The sequence below is a fragment of the Coregonus clupeaformis genome, chromosome 1 (genome assembly GCF_020615455.1).
Source record: "Coregonus clupeaformis isolate EN_2021a chromosome 1, ASM2061545v1, whole genome shotgun sequence".
In the NCBI taxonomy this organism is placed as follows: domain Eukaryota; kingdom Metazoa; phylum Chordata; class Actinopteri; order Salmoniformes; family Salmonidae; genus Coregonus; species Coregonus clupeaformis.
This window is the reverse complement of record NC_059192.1, coordinates 81,216,511-81,238,545: the sequence shown is the minus strand read 5'-3', so window position 1 is coordinate 81,238,545 and position 22,035 is coordinate 81,216,511. Positions and strand designations below refer to the sequence as shown.

At 41.0% G+C, this 22,035-nt stretch overlaps 1 protein-coding gene across 2 annotated transcripts in view; it reads left to right on the top strand.

The window, feature by feature from the left end:
- Nucleotides 1–18,052, top strand: part of prim2 (DNA primase subunit 2) — a 90,473-nt gene extending 72,421 nt beyond the window's left edge. For both annotated transcript variants that reach the window (XM_041887783.2, XM_041887774.2), the window contains exons 11-14: nucleotides 3,207–3,333; nucleotides 3,641–3,723; nucleotides 13,918–13,986; nucleotides 17,650–18,052. In XM_041887783.2, the coding sequence (XP_041743717.2) occupies nucleotides 3,207–3,333; nucleotides 3,641–3,723; nucleotides 13,918–13,986; nucleotides 17,650–17,880 (510 nt within the window). In that variant the 3' untranslated portion in view covers nucleotides 17,881–18,052. The remainder of the gene's footprint in view (nucleotides 1–3,206; nucleotides 3,334–3,640; nucleotides 3,724–13,917; nucleotides 13,987–17,649) is intronic.
- Nucleotides 18,053–22,035: the final 3,983 nt, after the last annotated feature.

Below are 22,035 nucleotides of genomic sequence, written 5' to 3'. Positions count from 1 at the left end.
CCTTGGCGTGTGTTTTCCCAAGTAATCCCAAGCTGCTTGGCGATGGTCTTGTAGCCCATTCCAGCCTTGTGTAGGTCTACAATCTTGTCCCTGACATCCTTGGAGAGCTCTTTGGTCTTGGCCATGGTGGAGAGTTTTGAATCTGATTGATTGATTGCTTCTGTGGACAGGTGTCTTTTATACAGGTAACAGGCTGAGATTAGGAGCACTCCCTTTAAGAGTGTGCTCCTAATCTCAACTCGTTACCTGTATAAAAGACACCTGGGAGCCAGAAATCTTTCTGATTGAGAGGGGGTCAAATACTTATTTCCCTCATTTAAAATGCAAATCAATTTATAACATTTTTTGACATGCGTTTTTCTGGATTTTGTTGTTGTTATTCTATCTCTCACTGTTCAAATAAACCTACCATTAAAATTATAGACTGATCATGTCTTTGTCAGTGGGCAAACGTTCAAAATCAGCAGGGGATCTCATACTTTTTTCCCTCACTGTATGTTGTTCATTTTGACACATTGAAGCCAACTTCTTCTTAGGAACTGTTTCCCCTTGGGATGTGTTTGATAAAGCTTTGAAATGAGAGCTTTATTGTTTGCATGCATGTGGCTTTTGTTGTTTTTGGTAGGTGGTCAAAACAGAACATCTGAATGCTTTGAGGCATTTTTGCTATTGAATGAATTTGTTTTGTAGATAAATGATTATGAAATGGACAAATGTTTACAATGTGATTTAATTATTGGATTAGCTAGCTTTTCAGTTATGATTACAGTTTAGTGTCAGACATGCCTTACATGAATCTCACTTCAACTAGCCTACATATTGCTGTCAAACATTGGAAAGAATAGCAGCTACTACTATGCCTTAAAAAAAAGCTTGCAATTGCAAAGAAAAGAAAAGAGCGTGCTGCCAATTTATTTCCGCTGGAATTTAAGATCGGTGATGGAATAACAATGCACTTCCTCCAATGAGCATTTGCATACATTACTTTGGAAGCAGTTGACATTAATACAGTAACTAGTGTTATAAGAGTAAGTGGGGTGTGCAGTGGAAGAAATCCAGGCTCTGTGTGTGGCAGTCTTTCAGCGGAGCACTGAATGGATGAATGGCTGGCATTTCTGACACTCAATAGCTATGCCACTGTGTAATTAGACTGGCTTCATCTAGCTAATGTCATTGTTGTCCTTGGAGCTCGGCTCCCATATGAGTGGCTCTGATGACTGGATGGACCAGTAGGTATCCGGAAGGCTGTTCTGATGACTGGATGGACCAGTAGGTATCCGGAAGGCTGTTCTGATGACTGGATGGACCAGTAGGTATCCGGAAGGCTGTTCTGATGACTGGATGGACCAGTAGGTATCCGGAAGGCTGTTCTGATGACTGGATGGACCAGTAGGTATCCGGAAGGCTGTTCTGATGACTGGATGGACCAGTAGGTATCCGGAAGGCTGTTCTGATGACTGGATGGACCAGTAGGTATCCGGAAGGCACCATGGGAGTTGACAAAATACAGGTGTTGGGCTACTTAGTAGTGGCTTGTGACCTTTCAATCAAAGTTACCAACTTCTCAGCTTGTGTGGTTTTGTAGATGTACTTGTCAAAAAAAGATGGTCCTTTCCTTAACTATCTGTTCTCGATGTTAAAAATGTAGTGTCAAACTATCCATGTTCACTGTCACTCATTAATATGCATGAATAGCAGTAACGCAGGAAACTTTTACACAAATGTCAAAGCACCGACCAAAGAGCTCCTAGAACAATTTTAATACAGTAGTCTGTGATCTTTAAACTGGAAATGGCTTCCTAAATCCTTAGGAGCACCATATAATTAATAATATGATTGGTGAGTCGTTTTTATCGCTCCTTATATTGCCACGATGCAGTGAGTCACCTTGTCAAGTTCAGGGGTTTTATTGCAACTTTAATGGATTATGATGAGTACAATCGTGATTAACGTTTTTTCGCTCTCCCACAGCCCACTGTTGACTTTACCATCAGGGGGAGGCCGTATTTCCCTTTTGAGCGACTACAGGAGTACATATGATTGGTAAAATGAGTTCACCGCTGAGATTGAATGCAGTGACCCCCATCGAACGCAAACACTGTAATGGTTTCTTAACCACATGCCATATATTTTGGAGCAGGACAGGAGGCGGACCCTCTGAGGTGGCGGTATCGACAGTAGGTCTGTCTGCAAAGAGGGGGAGAGCTGTGGCTATGAAATGGAAAGATAAGATTCGGATGCTTTAGAGCAGCATTTCCCAAACTCTGTCCTCGGGACCCCAAAGGGTGCACGTTTTGGTTTTTGCCCTAACACTATACAGATGATTTAAAATAATCAGCTAATCATCAAGCTTTGATGATTTGAATCAGCTGTGTAGTGTTAGGGCAAAAAACAAAATGTGCACCCCTTGGGGTCCCGAGGACCGAGTTTGGGAAACGCTGCTTTAGAGATTCTGCCTTCACTGTTGAATGCTTATTTTGATTTTCACTGGATCAGCGCGGTTCGTTGGGTTTTCTTGAGTTATTCAACTGAGTGAGTTTTGAGTACTATTTTTCCGTATGTGTTTGTCATGTCTTTGTGGTCCTCTGTAGCTCAGCTGGTAGAGCACAGCGCTTGTAACGCCAAGGTAGTGGGTTCGATCCCCGCATGACTGTAAGTCGCTTTGGATAAAAGCGTCTGCTAAATGGCATATTATATTATTATTATTAAAGGCCTATGTATTTTTTTCACAAGGGTTGATGGTTTTGATTGTCATCTTCCACAACAATGGGTCCACAATTCAATAGGAACTTTCCAATAACAGGTTGTCTGTAGTGTATGGGCCTATAGTGTTGCTGTGTGATTGGCGTTTTTACTGCTTTAAATTGGTTAACGCCTTTCTGACAAATGATCACAGCATATATGAAGAGGTGTGCAGCCAGTAACCGGGAAGAGAGAGATGGAGGGTTAAAAGAGATGGAGGGGGGAAAGGAGCCACATTACCCATAATCCAGTCACAGTTGTCTGGAGTTTGGCAACACCTCTGCAGCAGGTTACCTCTAATAGCGCGATATTTCATGGCGGAAAACACCCTGCCACCACTGACATGATGTACGACAACGTCTCTGTTTCCACCCCCAACCTCCCCTCCCTCCGTTCCCTTGCCCTCTTTCACTACAACCCCATGTCTCACCTCTCCTCTCTCTCGCTCTCTTTTTGCCTTGCAGTTTGACAAAGCATATGCCTACAGCATCCGCCACATGTTCGGGAAGGAAGGCAAGCGCACAGACTACACCCCTTACAGTTGCATGAAGGTGATTTTGTCAAACCCACCCAGCCAAGGCGACCAGCACGGTGAGTCATGGACCTGGAGAGATGCATGGTTATTGCACACGTGATGAGCCTTTCTCTATCGTTATTAGCCTTTTAAGCCTATAGCTTGGTAGCAGTGACACCGGTGAACATTTGCTGCATGAAAAGGGTTATGTATGCATTCAATTTTCCCTCTGAACCCAGCAATAACAGATGCAAGGCAGTGTTTTGATTTCAATGTCTAATTGTTTGATGCATGCAAAAAATAATTTTCCTGGCATAGCTACTATTGTGAATACCTGCCATTCCCTCATGCCTAATTTCTCTCTCTATGACCTGGTGGTTGCAGGTTGTCCATTCCGACACAGTGACCCAGAGCTGCTGAAGCAGAAGCTGCAGTCCTATAAGGTCTCCCCCAGCGGCATCAGTCAGGTGGGTGAGGCCCAGAACACAACAGAACAGCCTCTGCCTCAGGCCTCTCAGATGCTCTGTTGTTAACCCATGGCACAATACAACATTAACTGACTGCAGTTGTCACTAATATGTTCAGGCAGTCTCATCTACATTATTTACTTTGTATTGATGAATGTAGTTTAACCTGGTGATCTTATTGTAATTTTTACTTTTTTTATTGACAATAAACAAAAATAGACAAGTCCTAGATGGCAAGAAACAAACACATTACGGACGTAAAATGAACAGTACAGTGTCACCAAAATGGGTTACAAAACTCAGACCTCCTTAATTAAAGTCTGCCTTAAGCTGCTGTCGATAACAGAAAGGAAATTTGAAAGGAAAGGAAGAAAGTTTAATTCACTAAAAGTTAGGTGTAGATTAGAATATGTATTCAGTGCAGCGCAAAAGGTAGATTGTCATCACACTTTCGACAAGGTCGACAGATTTTTATAACGCTAGAAAAAGTGAGGAATTAATTGCTTTTTCACAGTTCTTAGTAAAACAATGCATTTAAAAAATGTATACACCAGAAACATATATGTTAACGGTATTTTATTAAGTGTTTATTTAATACAGGTTTAACCAATTTTCTCAAATCAAATTAGCTTCAGTTGACATCAGATGCAATTTTCCTCAGAGATCATTAGCCTCGTCAGTAGTATTTGGTAGGTATGTGAGTAGTTTTAGCATTTGATATCCTGCGTGCAGTTGAAACCTGCAGTGCTCCAGCCTAGAGGCCAGCTTTTATATATGAGCAGCTCAGCTCATTGAGTTTACAGCTTTGACCGCCTTAGCATCTGTGTCTTTTAAAATGAATTGGGGCATATTTTCAAGTGCACTTTTTAAGCACTTTCAATGTGTTTTCTCAACACATTAAACTGGGTTCAATGGTGCAGGTAATGAAATGAAGTTGTAAGGTCTTGCCGTTGCGTTCTCATGGAGTTATGGACCTTCAGGACGTTAATTTAATTCATGGTCCCCTTTTAATTGGGCCATAATGTTCACTGTTCAAAGTCTGGTATGAAGAACATATACACGCAGCCTAACGTCCCACAGTATAATCTAGAAATATAATGTTCTAAAGTCATTTGGAAGTGAATATAGTCTATATTCCCTAAACTTTGTTAGATGTAATTGCCTATCAGGACACTTCCAAATGACTTTAGAACATTATATTTCTAGATTATACTGTGGGACATATTCTAATCGTCCAATGTTCACGCACATTTTTTTCAGCACTGAGCAGATTTCAGGTCTGCTGAGCGCAAACTTGAACAATGTGAAAATTCTGTGCACCTTCCAGCGTGCGTTTACTTTCAAAACATAGGCTGTACCCTCTAAGTTACAGTTTTAACATGGCCAAGTAGGCTACTGTGGCTATTTGATCATAATGTAGACCTACCAGAGTGGCCTACCATCAAAAACAATGGAGAAAATGCATCTATTTACAATGGAAATAGCTGTTCTATCATTCAGCCTACAGTAGAAGCCAATGTGTGGTGTTCAATGTAGGCCTACATTCCATTAGACTTTTGGAAAAACACATGCAGGGCTTGACATTAACCTGTTTATCCACTTGTCCTTCAGACAAGGTGGCTGAAAATGTTGTTGTTTGATGCAAGAAACCACTTTACAAAATTAAAATGCATTATTATTCCCATACCATTATTACATTATTGGCTACTTAGTTTATTCAAGCCTGTCTCAAAATACAACACATCCCCTTTAAGACAAAAAAAAGCTCTTTACCTGACTCTCTTTTCAAAGATGTCTAGAAATGTACACGTTTTGTACTCTTGCAGGAAGCGATCACTCCCCTATTACTGACCACAAATTATCTATAACTGGTCTAATAACTCACTAACTAGCAAAGGATGTGAACAAAATGTGCACGTGGCTACATGCAGCTCTCGCTTTGATCTCAAAACAAGCGCATCTACTCACGACCGCTCATGCTGTAAACACAGTCCAGTTCAAAGTAAATGGCACAGATTCATATGGTCTATTTGCAAATAGGCCTACTGCAGCTCTGGTTATGCCGCACCGGTCTGTGTAGAGTACGGCTGCGTCGTGCATGTCAATACAATAGAATCCTACTCCGATTTGTTCTGCCTACAACAAAATCTCTTGCATGTTTTGTTTCCGTATGTTGCATTGAAAGTGACTAATAATGTGTTTCGATCACAATTGCCACAGTAAAGGGAAACGTTGATTGTGCACAATTAGATGCACTTGTTTTGAGATCAACGCGAGAGCTGCATGTAGCTACGTGTGCACATTTGTTCATATTCTTTTATTCTTTGCTAGTAAGTGAGTTATTAGCCCAGTTATAGCAAATTTCTAGTCAGCAATGGGGGAGTGGTTGCTTCCTACAAGAGCACAAAACGTGTGCATTTCTAGCCATCTTTGAAAAGCGAGTCAGGTAAATAGATTTTTTTCTATTTTAAAAGGGCAGTGTTGTATTTTGAGACAGGCTTGAATACACTAACTAACCAATAGGCAGAGGGTAGCATAATTTGTCTGATTCTCTGTAATAATGGATTGGGAATAATAATGAACTTTATTTTAGCTATTTCCATGTTGAAATGTTATGAGATGCATTTTCTCCATTGTTTTTAATGGTAGGCCGCTCTGATAGGCCTACATTATGATCAAGTAGCCACAGTAGCCTACTTGGCCACTGTTATAACTGTAACTTAAAGCGGGTGCAGCCTCGGTGTCCGCAATAAATGCACGCCAGAAGTTGCACAGAAAGTTTGTACTCGGCAGACCTGAAATTTGCTCAGTGCCGGAAAAAATTACAGTTAACAGGTAGTAAACAGTATACTGTATAAACGGAATGAGATGACCAGCGTCCAATGACTCTATAGTCATGGAACATTAGTATCAAGGTGCAGGGATGAGTTACGGGCAGATAGCCGGCTAGTGATGGCTGTTCATCAGTCTGATGGCCTGGTGATAGCTGTTTCTCAGTCTCTCGGTCCCGGCTCTGATGCACTTGTACCATCTCTGTCTGCTATATGGCTCGGGTGGCTGAGGTCCTTAAATGAGAAGTCCAGACACCTGGTTTTGTGTGATTTCCCTTGTTTTTGAGAAACTTACCCCAATCAGCAAATTATTTCCACATCCTTGTTGTGTAGTATGGGGGCCCTGAAAAAACATGAACAAATGCCCCAAAAACACCCAAATAAGCCATTTTAGAAACCGCAAAACTCTTCGTATAGTGATGCAGGTGGTTTGCGCTTTCAGTTTTGCGCGACTGCTGCCATCTATCCACGGTTTTAGGTTTGGATAGGTTCTAATCGTCACCGTAGGAACAATATCCTCTATGTACTGCCTGATGAACCCAGTCAGTGTAGTCGAACAAATCCCAGTCTGTGTGATCAAAACAGTCCTGTAGCATTGATTCCGATTGGTCAGAACAACGTTGAACAGTCCTTACCACAGGTGCTTTAATTTCTGCCTATATGTGGGGAGGGCCTTGTAGCCCTCCCAAAAGGGAGAATAACAATGGTCAAGCGTATTCTCTCCGTGTTTAACGCAGACGACGTGTTGGTGGAACTTCGGGAGAATTTTCCTCAGATTTCCTTTGTTAAAGTCCCCAGCTACAACATGCAGCCTCAGGATATGCGGTTTTCAGTTTGCTTAAAGTCCCGTATAGCTCCTTGAGTGCCACTGTGGTGTCTGCATGGCAATAACCAATGGGAATTATCTTTTGAGGTAATGGGGTCGGCATTTGATGAGGTATTCCAGATTGGAAGAGCAAAAGGTCTTCCGTTTTTGTACGTTACCACAATCACTCCATGAGTTATTAATCATGAAACATACCCCTCCACCTTTACTTTTCCCAGAGTTTTTTCGTCCTGTCGGTGCGATGTATGGAGAACCCAACAGGATGTATGGATGGAGTAGAAGGGGAGAGCCATGTCTCTAAGACAAATTATCTAACAATCTCTCATGCAAGCCAGACAAAATTAAAAGGGCATATTTATATAATGAATATGAATTCGGAGGACAGAAATTATTAAATATTAAAGCATTAGACCTATCACTAAAAGCTTCAGTCATACAAAAGTTATACTTAAATCCGAACTGGTTCTCAAGCAAATTAGTAAGATTGTCTCACCCAATGTTCAAGAAAGGCCTTTTTCCCTTTATTCAGATTACAACCTCTCACTTTCAGTTATTTGAAAAGGAAATAATCTCCCAAATATCACTATTTCTAAAACAAGCCATAGAAAGTTGGTTGCAATTTCAATTTAATCCTCCAGAAACGACACAACAAATAATGCAACAAATATTGTGGTTAAATTCAAATACAGTGGGGAAAAAAAGTATTTAGTCAGCCACCAATTGTGCAAGTTCTCCCACTTAAAAAGATGAGAGAGGCCTGTAATTTTCATCATAGGTACACGTCACCTATGACAGACAAAATGAGGAAAAAAATTCCAGAAAATCACATTGTAGGATTTTTTATGAATTTATTTGCAAATTATGGTGGAAAATAAGTATTTGGTCAATAACAAAAGTTTCTCAATACTTTGTTATATACCCTTTGTTGGCAATGACACAGGTCAAACGTTTTCTGTAAGTCTTCACAAGGTTTTCACACACTGTTGCTGGTATTTTGGCCCATTCCTCCATGCAGATCTCCTCTAGAGCAGTGATGTTTTGGGGCTGTCGCTGGGCAACACGGACTTTCAACTCCCTCCAAAGATTTTCTATGGGGTTGAAATCTGGAGACTGGCTAGGCCACTCCAGGACCTTGAAATGCTTCTTACGAAGCCACTCCTTCGTTGCCCGGGCGGTGTGTTTGGGATCATTGTCATGCTGAAAGACCCAGCCACGTTTAATCTTCAATGCCCTTGCTGATGGAAGGAGGTTTTCACTCAAAATCTCACGATACATGGCCCTATTCATTCTTTCCTTTACACGGATCAGTCGTCCTGGTCCCTTTGCAGAAAAACAGCCCCAAAGCATGATGTTTCCACCCCCATGCTTCACAGTAGGTATGGTGTTCTTTGGATGCAACTCAGTATTATTTGTCCTCCAAACACGACGAGTTGAGTTTTTACCAAAAAGTTATATTTTGGTTTCATCTGACCATATGACATTCTCCCAATCCTCTTCTGGATCATCAAAATGCACTCTAGCAAACTTCAGACGGGCCTGGACATGTACTGGCTTAAGCAGGGGGACACGTCTTGCACTGCAGGATTTGAGTCCCTGGCGGCGTAGTGTGTTACTGATGGTAGGCTTTGTTACTTTGGTCCCAGCTCTCTGCAGGTCATTCACTAGGTCCCCCCGTGTGGTTCTGGGATTTTTGCTCACCGTTCTTGTGATCATTTTGACCCCACGGGGTGAGATCTTGCGTGGAGCCCCAGATCGAGGGAGATTATCAGTGGCGTTCCATTTCCTAATAATTGCTCCCACAGTTGATTTCTTCAAACCAAGCTGCTTACCTATTGCAGATGCAGTCTTCCCAGCCTGGTGCAGGTCTACAATTTTGTTTCTGGTGTCCTTTGACAGCTCTTTGGTCTTGGCCATAGTGGAGTTTGGAGTGTGACTGTTTGAGGTTGTGGACAGGTGTCTTTTATACTGATAACAAGTTCAAACAGATGCCATTAATACAGGTAACGAGTGGAGGACAGAGGAGCCTCTTAAAGAAGAAGTTACAGGTCTGTGAGAGCCAGAAATCTTGCTTGTTTGTAGGTGACCAAATACTTATTTTCCACCATAATTTGCAAATAAATTCATTAAAAATCCTACAATATGATTTTCTGGATTTTTTTTCCTCAATTTGTCTGTCATAGTTGACGTGTACCTATGATGAAAATTACAGGCCTCTCTCATCTTTTTAAGTGGGAGAACTTGCACAATTGGTGGCTGACTAAATACTTTTTTTCCCCACTGTATACTAATTGACAAAAAACCTTTATTTTTGGACAGAATGTTTAAAAAGGGTATAATCTTCGTAAATGATATCATCGGTAGGACTGGTGGAGTTATGTCGCACATGCAGCTAACAAAAACATATGGAAATGTCTGCTCTACCCAAAATTACAACCAAATAATTGCAGCCTTACCGCAAAAGTGGAAGGGGGAGAAAGTAAGGAACTTGTCTGTCGGCCTTGCATTAAAGAACATAACGTCATGCAATAAAATGCAAATTAATTACTTAAAAATCATACAATGTGATTTTCTGGATTTTTGTTTTAGATTCCGTCTCTCACAGTTGAAGTGTACCTATGATAAAAATTACAGACCTATACATGCTTTGTAAGTAGGAAAACCTGCAAAATCGGCAGTGTATCAAATACTTTTTCTCCCCACTGTATATAAAAAAAAAACATGGGGGATTGGAAGTGATGCAGACAGTTACATTGATAGAAGATACAATCTATCTGCAATATTAAGCTGATCCATCCCCCAAAAAAAAAAAAAAAAAACTATCTCTCATGTCCCTCTGGAAGGAGATGCTCATACCTTATTGTCCAGAGACTGTACATTAGCAAGTTATATACTCTGAAGCGGTGGTTGGTTTGCCCTCCTTCGGAGTCTGACTACAAGCCAGCTCTCCTACCTCTCCTCCATGATCAGTAATGTAAAGTCTAACTCTATTACGTCTTGTATTACAAGTGCAAGATTCCTCCCTTTTTAATATCTGTAAGCTATATTTAGAATTTGATACATTTCCACATTTATTTACTGAAAATGGGACCATATAAAACACTCAAGTCAATAAATAGAGCTCAAAACTTTTCATTCTCTGCCGATTCATTGACAAATGAAAAATGCTCTCAATATGAGTGAGTCACTTGCAGTACAAATTGTCAGCAGATCGCTTGTCAGTGCAAACATTATGCTTGTATTTCACTCAAACATTCCACACAAATTATTTCCCACCAAAAAAACAGTACACATGAAATTGATGGTTGTATACAGCTCCCAGACATGTCTCTAGTGCATGTATTGAGATCAATTCAGCTTCTGTGAGTGTTTTAGGGTAGTTTATTTAAGTGTTACTGTGTGCTGAAGCATTCAACACAGCCCATTCTTAGCACTGGTCAAGTAGCCTATTCATGCCCAGGTATGTCTATGTATTCAAATCTATAGAAATAAAATCTAGATTATATTTCGATGTACAAATCTACAGAGGCAAAAAAACAAGTCTAAAGACCACACACTATTGAGAGGCTAATCAATATTTAAAATAATCTGTGTACTAAGCAATCCATTGAGCACTAGGGAAGGACTAGATGACAACGTGCTAATTTAAGTGGACAGCCAACCCAAGGAGAGCTTATCCCTCTTCAAATTAAATTAATAATTTCTTCCCTGTCCCCCTCAGCAACCCCTATAGAAGTACTCTGCGTTGAGTGGAGGACACGCTGACACTGTGTGCGTGTAGTTTAGCCCAGGAGGCCAATGCATGAACCATGTAGGCTCCTGAGCAGAGAGACCGGCTATGTAGGCAGCATTATTAAATGTGAGAGACTGAATCCAAAGTGAGAAGTGATTCAAATGCATAACATCAGTCCTCACTCACCCAGTGTGCATGGCGCTGCCCGTCCCTAAAACTGACACTGCAGGCCACAGAGGCCAGACACCGACATGTGACAATGCCCCCACTAAGAATGTGCGCTAACCTGTCTGTCATTCAGAATGGCAGACATTGGCAGTGCTTTCACCTTGGTGGTTGGAGCAGGAAAGCTAGTCATGGGCACCAAAATGGAAAGTCTGTTGAAATCAGTTGCATTTTTTTTCAATATCATATCAATAAATATAGGAATAAAAAAACTTGCATGCACCCTTCTGCACTATGTGAATGGCAGAAGAGGCACCATAAAGCTTTATAGAAACCCTAATGTCATGCCCTAACAAGTGGGAAGTAGAACATTGGTGTTTAATCTCTCCTTAAGGTTGATAATTAATTTGTGCACCTTACGATATGTTCACAACTCGGTGTACAGGGGTGTACTGAGAGGAATACAGGGGGTTTGGAAGCACAATATCTGAAGGTCTGGTCAATAGCTTATTGAGATTTTGTGCTTCGCTTTATAACACAAACCCTCTGAATCACTTCTTTTACATTTTTTGTCATTTAGCAGACGCTCTTATTTTTTGTTTGGTGTGTGCAAATAAGATGTATTGCAAGTTCTCTCCCCATTTTTTAGCATGTTAGCAGATACCCATAGACTTCCAGTCATTGCGCTAAAGCTAGTTTGCAATTGCACTAGCACTAGTTAGTAACTTCATTCAAACTGCACGCAGAGATATCAAAATGGTTTCCACAAGTTCATCTGACTCTGGGGAAGTAGATAAAGGGCCTCATTGCCAAAGTCCCAAAGTATCCCTTTAAGTGTCAGGCCATGGATATATATATATATATATATATATATATATATATATATATATATATATATATATACTGAAGAAAAAGATAAACGCAACAAGCAAACATTTCAAAGATTTGATTGAGTTACAGTTCATATAAGGAAATCGGTCAATTTAAATAAATTCATTAGGCCCTAATCTATGGATTTCACATGACTGAGAATACAGATATGCATCTGTTGGTTACAGATACTTAAAAAAAAAAAAAAAGTAGGGGTGGGGATCAGAAAACCAGTCAGTATCTGGTGTGACCATTTGCCTCATGCAGCGCGACACATCTCCTTCACATAGAGTTGATCAGGCTGTTGATTGTGGCCTGTGGAATGTTGTCCCACTCCTCTTCAATGGCTGTGCGAAGTTGCTGGATATTGTCAGGAACTGGAATACACTGTTGTACATGTCGATTCAGAGCATCCCAAACATGCTCAATGGGTGACATGTCTGGTAAGTATGCAGGCCATGGAAGAACTGGGACCTTTTTCAGCTTCCTGGAATTGTCTACAGATCCTTGCGACATGGGGCCGTGCATTATCATGCTGAAACATGAGGTGATGGCAGCAGATGAATGGCACGACAATGGGCCTCAGGATCTCGTCACAGGATCTCTGTGCATTCAAATTGCCATCGATAAAATGTAATTGTGTTCGATGTCTGTAGCTTATGCCTGCCCGTACCAAAACCCCACTGCCACCATGGGGCACTCTGTTCACAATGTTGACATCAGCAAACCACTCGCCCACACAACGCCATACACGTGGTCGTGAGGCCGGTTGGGCGTACTGCCAAATTCTCTAAAACTAAGTTGGAGTTGGCTTATGGTAGAGAAATTAACGTTCAATTCTCTGGCAACAGCTCTGGTGGACATTCCTGCAGTCAGCATGCCAATTCCATGCTCCCTCAAAATCAGTGGCATTATGTTGTGTGACAAAACTGCACATTTTAGAGTGGCCTTTTATTGTCCCCAGCACAAGATTAATCTGTGTAATGATCATGCTGTTTAATCAGCTTCTTGATATGCCACACCTGTCAGGTGGATGGATTATCTTGGCAAAGGAGAAATGCTCACTAACAGGGATGTAAACACATTTTTGTGAATGGAACATTTCTGGGATCTTCAGCTCATGAAACATGGGACCAACACTTTACATGTTGCGTTTATATTTTTGTTCAGTATATTATTTCCAGTAATACCTTGAGCCTCATTTTAAAGCTGCGCTATGATGACGCTCCATAATTAGCACCCACAAAACACAAGGGCCTTAACACAAACGCTTCATCCATCATGCAAAATTGTTCCTGCAACTGCTTATAGATGGGTTGGTTGTTTAGCAACAGAACTGACGCTTGCGCAAGTAGGGGGAAAAACAGAAGGGTTGGCTTTGATTGTCGACCACATGTAAGCTATGTTTCGTCTCTAATGTTTATTGAAAACATCAATACATTTGCACAATGAGCGCTTGTTGGTTAGCTAACTAGCTAATTTTAGCCATATTAGCATTGACATGAAACCAGTAAAAGCACCTCAAAACAAGTCATGGTATCAAGAACAATATGAAACTAGCTGAAACGAGCCACTTAAGATTCACCACATGGCAGTTTCTTGTCATTCTTGCTAGCAGTCTGGCCATCCAGAATCACGTTATTGGTCAACGTCAAATCCTCTCTTAACGCAACAACATTCCTGTTGTATACAAATGATGATTCAAGATCTCTCTCTAACCCCAACACCTCTTTAATGTCTGTATTTCCCTTGCTTTCATTTCTTGTTTTCAGATCCTGGAGTTGGTCAAGGGAATGCACTATCAGCTGGCCTGCCAGAAGTACTTTGAACTGACACACAGCGTAAGGATGCCTTTCATTTGGGGCCGGATGTAATTGGGGTGGCCTGCCTGCCTTTGTGGGGACCGGGGGGCAGCACATGCATGAAGCCTCTGGAGGGGCCTCGAGCTCTGTAATCACATCCATCATTAGCTGTCATATCCGTTTAAGTTTTATGTGTTTATTATGGCACTTTAGATTAATTTAGCCCCTAATGAATATTACATTTATTTGATCTAATGCCTTTTAGTGGAGTGGACTTTTAGATCCGTAGTTTCAGGCACATTCAAGGTTATTAATATTCACTCCTTATTTAGGAGGGATAAAAAAAAAGTATGTGAAATAAGCAGGGTATAACATGTTCTTATTGCTCTTTGTCTGTGTGGGGTTGCTGTTATGCACGTTGATCATAGCGATTGCTTACATACGTCTCTGGGTTTGGTAATGTGTTATTTCCAACAACCCATAAAAGCAGTGTTTTTTTGGGTCAGTGAGTGGAAGCGGGTCTCCGATACGTGTTGACAATTTGCGTGATTTTCCGTGCTGCACTGTTTATTGTATTTAAATTGGAAGCTCTGCAAACTGACAGCCTGAGGAGAGAGATGGCGTTTTTTGGGGGCGGGAGTGAGAAAGCAATAATCTAGAGATGTCAGTCAGGATTAGTTCTTTAACACGTGCCCCTGTCCCTCAGCGTTCAACGCAGCTGAAGTGACAGAATCCTGATGAGAATGTGGGCAGGTAGCACCATGATGTAAATGTTGACTATCTGCTATGTGACAGTTTAATTTGACTGAGTCGGAGAAGGGAGTCATCTTTGATGTGAATGTTGGAGGTAAACTTTTCAGAGTGTTTGCCATCGCTCTGGTGCTTAGTTTATTCTGTGAAGCTAATATCCTCGGATCACATTACAATCTGATAACCCAGGAAAAGTACATGTATAATACTTTATACCGTAATCCCAAATATGTTTTAAAGGACAGATTACTGATCAAAATGTAGCGATTTAATAAGGTTTTAGACTACCTAGCCTTTTTTGGGCACGTTTATGATAGTTGTGTTCTTCTTCAAACTCCATTTCATCATTGCACATTGAAACTTTACAACTCACAAGACCCAATTTTTGCTAGTTTGAGAGTAAGAGCCAAAAGTAACTTTGAAAGTCACTTTGCTTCTTGAAGAGAACACTTCCCCAGCCAAGCAAAGGACATTGTGTCTGCAGGGACCTAGCTACACCCTTGGATGGGTGGGTCACATTGTTCCTGGTTACCAGCCTAAATTATCTTTATTGGTTGAGGTAATACTCCATTACAGCCTTCTACTGGCTTCAGCTCTACTCAACTTCTTTGCCTTACTTACAAGACCAATATATCTAGACTCGATAGTATCATAAATGTCCTTAATCTATTCCACTATTGCAATTTATCAGTTTGGTAATTCACCTAAGGGTTATGATTCATATTTGTGGGGCATGTTTCTCCTCTCATTTAGTGTTGTAATATACTCACACTGTCACAGAGAACAATTTAAATGCCTCTAAATGGTGTTTCAGTAAATTCTGTCATTGCTTTCCAAGAGTATCATTCATTGGACCCTCTGGAGGAATGAAACGGTACTCTGGGTCATAGGTGCTGACTAATAGCCTGGAGCTGGAGCTGTATAGTCAGAGGGTCCCAGGGACAATTCCCCTGGAATAAATAAGATGGCAGCTCTGATAAACAGCATGCTTGCTCTAACAGCCTTTAAAAGATAAATGGAACCCCCCACCACCTCCAAAATGAAAAATCCACATTTATGACATTCAAGAGCCATATTTTTGTCCTGTCGTCCAAATTGCACGATTGTGACATTAATACGCATTGTAAAGAATAGTTATTTTGTGTGGGGGGGCAATTCTACCAATCTACGACCCCCTCATCTCTAAATTATAGTCATCATGGGGCACAAAGACTACCAACTCGTTTCTCCTTTGCCTGTGACTGGGATAATTAAATATCTGCCACGTCCTATAGTGATGGGGGTAAAAATTGATAGTTACATTTCGCAGGATTATTTTTTTAATACTGTAGGTAGAGTTACCTAGCGGTAGTCAGCTGTACCTGCGCTAAAACGCCTGTATTTTTCATCCTATAGCTTGATCGCCATCTTTTAAAATAGTGAGCCAATGTGTTTTCAGCACTTATTTCCGCTTGCTCTCTCTTGTCTCTCTGCAGCAGACATAGTGAGCAATATGTTTGGAACATCAAATTGTAATAAAATCTCATCTTTTAATCGCAATACATATAGAATCGTGAGAATCTCAATACATATTGTATCGCCACAGAAGTATCGTGATAATATTGTATTGTGATGTCCCTGGCAAATCCCAGCCCTAATGTGCTACCTGGTTCCAGATCTGTGGGTTTGTACAGATAGATATGTTGTTCCTCCCTCCTTGGCAGCATTTATTAAAGGTCAAAATATAATACTTCACTGATTAAATATTTACACAGGAGCAATAAATCAAACAATAGAAAGAGTAATGAAATGGCGTCCAGAGGAGCGAGCTCCGAGATGCTTCACCTCGGATTATGGGAGCGGGAGGGTGCTGCAGCAGCAAAATTATTCAAAGATTGATTTGTTTCTGATCTCGGGTTCGGATTGTTTCATGTTTATTCATTTGTCATTTGTCACATCCAGAAGGCCAAGTGCTATGTGGTAACGCTGAGACAGATCAGGGTGTAATGGATTGCACAGTTCTCTACTCGTGCAACCTGTGGCTCTGAGATTTTTCTACTTTTTCATAAGTTTATTGCACAGACAGTGAACAGACAGGACAGTTAACAGGATAAATTAGATGGGTTTTTTTCTCTTAAATGAGTAGGGAACTTGTCTTTGATTCTTGCTTTTGTAAGGAGTATATTCCCATCAAGTACTGCTGAAATATATAGGCGTACATCACCAGGCACTGTGGACCCCAGCTGGTTCAAATACAGTCGAGCAGTCCGCTTGCATTTGCCTAGCTAGACAAAGGAATCGGACAATGATCTCAAGGTGATGGCAGGAGAGGGACTTAAAGTGCCCGCATGCTTCCCAGCCGAAACAGTTAGGAAGAGTTTGTGCATATATTATGAAAAAAAAAATTTGTGACGTTTTTTGTTCGTCTGTGATTGGTCAACAGTAGGGATTCTTCAATACTCATTTTCATGCAAATGTTTTCATTGAGAAATACTGCACCAAACATCTTAGATGTAAAATTGTGCAACTAAGATCTCCTCGCCATAAATGTCAAAATTAATGACATTTTTTTTTAGTTATCGTAGATTAATTCAGACTATTTTGAGGAATTATATACTGGCTACGGCGTCTCAAAATGGAGAAACAGTACTATTGCTGCTTTTTTCTTGTTTTTCAAGCGACAGTCTTTTAAGGGAATATGCAAGCACACTCGTTCGGTTTGGCTAGCCCCGGCTAGGCGCCAGCCGAATTGAAGCATGCTGACGCCTTAATCAGGGAGACTTCAAAGCCGGTGTGTTCCCTCCCAATCACACAGTCTGGCTTGAAATAGGAGGGAGGAATTGCATCAGTTCAGTACACCAGTACAATGCTATTAGTAAAAGAACTGAAGCAGAGTTGCCTTTCTGACTCTTCTGTCCAAGGTATTCTTTTTACCGTCTGACACCTAACAAAACTTTTTTCTGTTGTGTCCAGATTGAGGACTCTGGGTTCTCACTCAATCACCCCAACCAGTACTTCATGGAGAGCCAGAAGCTGCTAGGCGGTCCTGGGGCTGGGGTGAAGGTGGAGGTGAAGCGGGAGGACAACCCCGCCACCAAACCCCCCAACCCGTCCCCTCACCAGACACCAGGACCAGGGAACCTCCCTCAAGAGGTGGAAGCAGAAATAACAGAGGACCTGGATTCTTTCTTCCAAGATGCCTGATATTCCTACACATCCCTGATAAAATGTCCTCTCTGTGTAGATTTGAATAAAGCTCCCATCCAGTCAAATGTTTTTTACAAAGAAAATTATTTTCTATACTTCTCCAAAATGTTTAATGCTATCCTCTGTTTTACTTCCACATCTACGTAGTAATAAAGTTGAATAATATGAAGATCTCATCTTTTGAGCTTATTTGTTGGTTGACAAATGCAACACAATACCAAGCAAAAGCTGAATCTTGACCTTAACGTTAATCTTAGGATTTACCGACAACAGAACTAAAATTCTCAAACCCGAACAGTTGGATGCTCTTTCTAATTCATTGCTGTGATGTATCTAAATTTTTTCTCCCAGTTTGAAAGCTGACATTGGTGCAATTCTATTAATCTTCTGCTTGGTCCATTCAGGTTTAAACAACTATGGCTTACAGCCAGACTTTGCGCTCTGGCAAAGATTTGCCTGCTCATTGGGCTATGACCAGAAAATATCCTAGCTGCCCCATAAGCAATGTCATTGTTTTTGCTCACAAGGGATTAACCTAACATAGCAGACGTAAAATAAACGCCTGAAACTAGACCCCCTACATACTGGTCTTCATGAGAAGAAAAAACACTGTTGGGAGGTTCTCTTATGCACTGTTCAACCAATCCAGTAAATGTGGAGGAGGAATTAAGATGGAGTGTCGCCTTGTTAACGTCCAAAAGCGGAAGTTGTGTCACAGGCTCCCTTTCAATTTCCCTTGAAAACCAGAACATCCGGTTGTTGGGGACTCGGCAGAGGCTAACAAGGAAACACAATTTCTGCTGTTATATTGCACTGCCTTGGAATACGCTTGATGCAGTTTACCCAAACCCACCCTATCAGGAAATATTTGCCGCCTTGTGGTCCTCTGTAGCTCAACTGGTAGAGCACGGCGCTTGTAACGCTAAGGTAGTGGGTTCGATCCCCGGGACCATCCATACACACAACAAAAAAATATATATATATGTACGCTAAATGGCATATTATTTTATTTATTTATTTATTATTTGTAAGGCCTCTTGGCTGAATTACAGGTGGAAAATGTTGGTTGCGCATAACCCAAGTGGTGTGGTGGAAATTGCTAATATTTCTTTCAAATCTTTCTCACATACTTACTCCATTAGTTATTCAAATCGCATCAGCCCACAGAATATCATACAATATCAGTGAATTCTGCGCAGTGTAACTAGTCAAACTTGATCAATTAAGTTACTGTATCAGATTTAGATAAATGTGCTTAATGTTGAGAGATTTTAATATACTCTATGTAGTTAATGTTGAGTTTACGAGCTTCTATGGTTGTTCCATGTAGCATTCCAGACAAACCTCACATGACTATCTACTTAAAATAGCCCAGAGATCTTTACCAGTTTACAATTGCACTGTTTAGGCAAGACCCTGTATGACATGCTTTCCATGGTGGAGTATTTTTATTTAAACCCTTGTGTGAAGTGGCTTGGGTATACAAGGTTGATGTGTTCAAGATCACTGGATGCAATTTTCACCACAGCCCAAGCTGCTATATAATGTCAAGCTTTTTTTTGTTTTAATTTGAGAGAAAATAAAATGGAAGTGTAGATATATTGGCCTGTAATTAATGTACAAACTAATCAAGATGGACTGTGTTTAATGCTTGATCAAATTGGATAATGGCTTATGGACCTGCATTAGAATATAAATGCAGCACAATATTAATTATAACACGGTGCCTTGCGATTCTTTCCCTTTTGAATTTACTTCAATTAGTCTACCCACAGCATGTCCACAATACCCTATACCCCCCACCCATCCTCCTAGGTGCTTCAGTAATGGCGTTGTGCTCTCCTCCATCCTTCTCACTGTGCCCTATACAATCTCCCCTCTCTCTCACTCTGCCCTTGCCTGTACAAGCTCGTCACCCCTCTCTCCCAGTGCTCCGTAACAAGCTCTGCTGGCAATTAGAGACCCAGAGGAGAGGGACCTGCATTGTGAATGTAAATGGGTCCCCCTGGTATTTATTTGTATTTTTCACCTTTATTTAACCAGGTAAGCCAGTTGAGAACAAGTTCTCATTTACAACTGCGACCTGGCCAAGATGAAGCAAAGCAGTGCGATTAAAAACAACAACAACACAGAGTTACATATGGAATAAACAAAATGTACAGTCAAAAACACAATAGAAAATCTATATACAGTGTGTGCAAATGTAGTAAGTTATGGAGGTAAGGCAATAAATTGGCCATAGTGCAAAATAATTACAATTTAGTATTAACACTGGAGTGATAGATGTGCAGAAGATGATGTGCAAATAGCGATACTGGGGTGCAAATGAGCAAAATAAAAAACAATATGGGGATGAGGTAGTTGGGTGGGCTAATTACAGATGGGCTGTGTACAGGTGCAGTGATCGGTAAGCTGCTCTGACAACTGATGCTTAAAGTTTACTATGGTGACCAATGAGCTAAGATAAGGCGGGGATTTGCGTAGCAGTGATTTATAGATGACCTGGAGCCAGTGGGTTTGGCGACGAATATGTAGTGAGGGCCAGCCAACGAGAGCGTACAGGTCATAATGGTGGGTAGTATATGGGGCTTTGGTGACAAAACAGATGGCACTGTGATAGACTACATCCAATTTGCTGAGTAGAGTGTTGGGAAGCTATTTTGTAAATGACATCGCCGAAGTCAAGGGAAAGTAATGGTGCTTTTCCTGCGGACACAGAAACCCTGCAGTCAAATGACCTAGTGGCCTCATGGGTGGAATGTTATTAATATTTTTCATAATGAATAAACATTTACTTAAATTTGCACATAAGTTTAAAATCCCCCTTCTCGTGTTACCACCGTTTAAAAAAGTGTTAGTCTACCTGGTTGTCTAAGTGGCCTGAAGAGCGCTGCGGAGTAGCTCATCAGGCTACAGTGCATCGCTATCTCACACATTTAATGCTGAACCATGAACGCGTGGCTTGCTAGGAGCCTGCCTGTACCCTGCCACATAGCTGGAATTAAATTAGTTTTTGGAATCCTAGCATGACGCTTGGCAGAGAGAGGATTTACGCACAAATAATAAGGCAAGCAGATATGAACAATGCACTACTGTCAGCAAGAGACCTTGATGTTTCATATTTGGTGGAGCTTGACTGCTTTTGACAAAGCTGGCCCTTTCTTCTCTAGCAGCTTGCATCAGTTCACTGGGGCAGTGTTCACCTCGACAAATGGATTTACAATCATTAGCCATATTATAAACTTCACTGGTTCACTGTGTGATTTGTTCTCTTCCATTAGTCAATACATGGACTAGAAGCCTAGTGGGGATGGGTGCATTCACTACAAAAGGCTGATAGGAAATGTATAATGTATTCAGTAAAAGCAAGGCCCTGTGTTTCCTGAAAGCCGAGGCACCTTTTTACTCAGCTACACAGGGATAATTCCGTTCCATTTATCTTGGGGAGAGTGAGATACATTGGGTCCCATGTCTCATGTATTTACTGTGCTGCGTATCTTGGTGTACAAAATGCAATTCTCCAAAACAGATTTGATTTGGGACTTTTAGATCGTCTGGTTCCCCAGCAAATCCCATCGCTGAGATTCTACACCATTCAAAACCCATTTGCAATGTATATACCGGTACATACTGTACATTCCCTTGTATACAAAAAGGTGGCATATTATGGCTACAGTACGTTAGATATCCATTATCCATCGGTAAAGGGACACTACTACAGTGCCTTGCAAAAGTATTCATCCCCCTTGCCGTTTTTCCTATTTTGTTGCATTACAACCTGTAATTTAAATTGATTTTTCTTTGGATTTCATGTAATGTACATACACAAAATAGTCCAAATTGGTGAAGTGAAATGAAAAAAAATAACTTGTTTCAAAAAATCTAAAAAAGCAGTAACGTAAAAGTGGTGCGTGCATATGTATTCACCCCCTTTGCTATGAAGCCCCTAAATAAGATCTGGTGCAACCAATTACCTTCAGAAGTCACATAATTAGATTACACACAGGTGGACTTTGTTTAACTAAGTGTCACATGATCTCAGTATATGTACACCTGTTTTGAAAGGCCCCAGAGTCTGCAACACCACTAAGCAAGGGGCACCACCAAGCAAGCGGCACCATGAAGACCAAGGAGCTCTCCAAACAGGTCAGG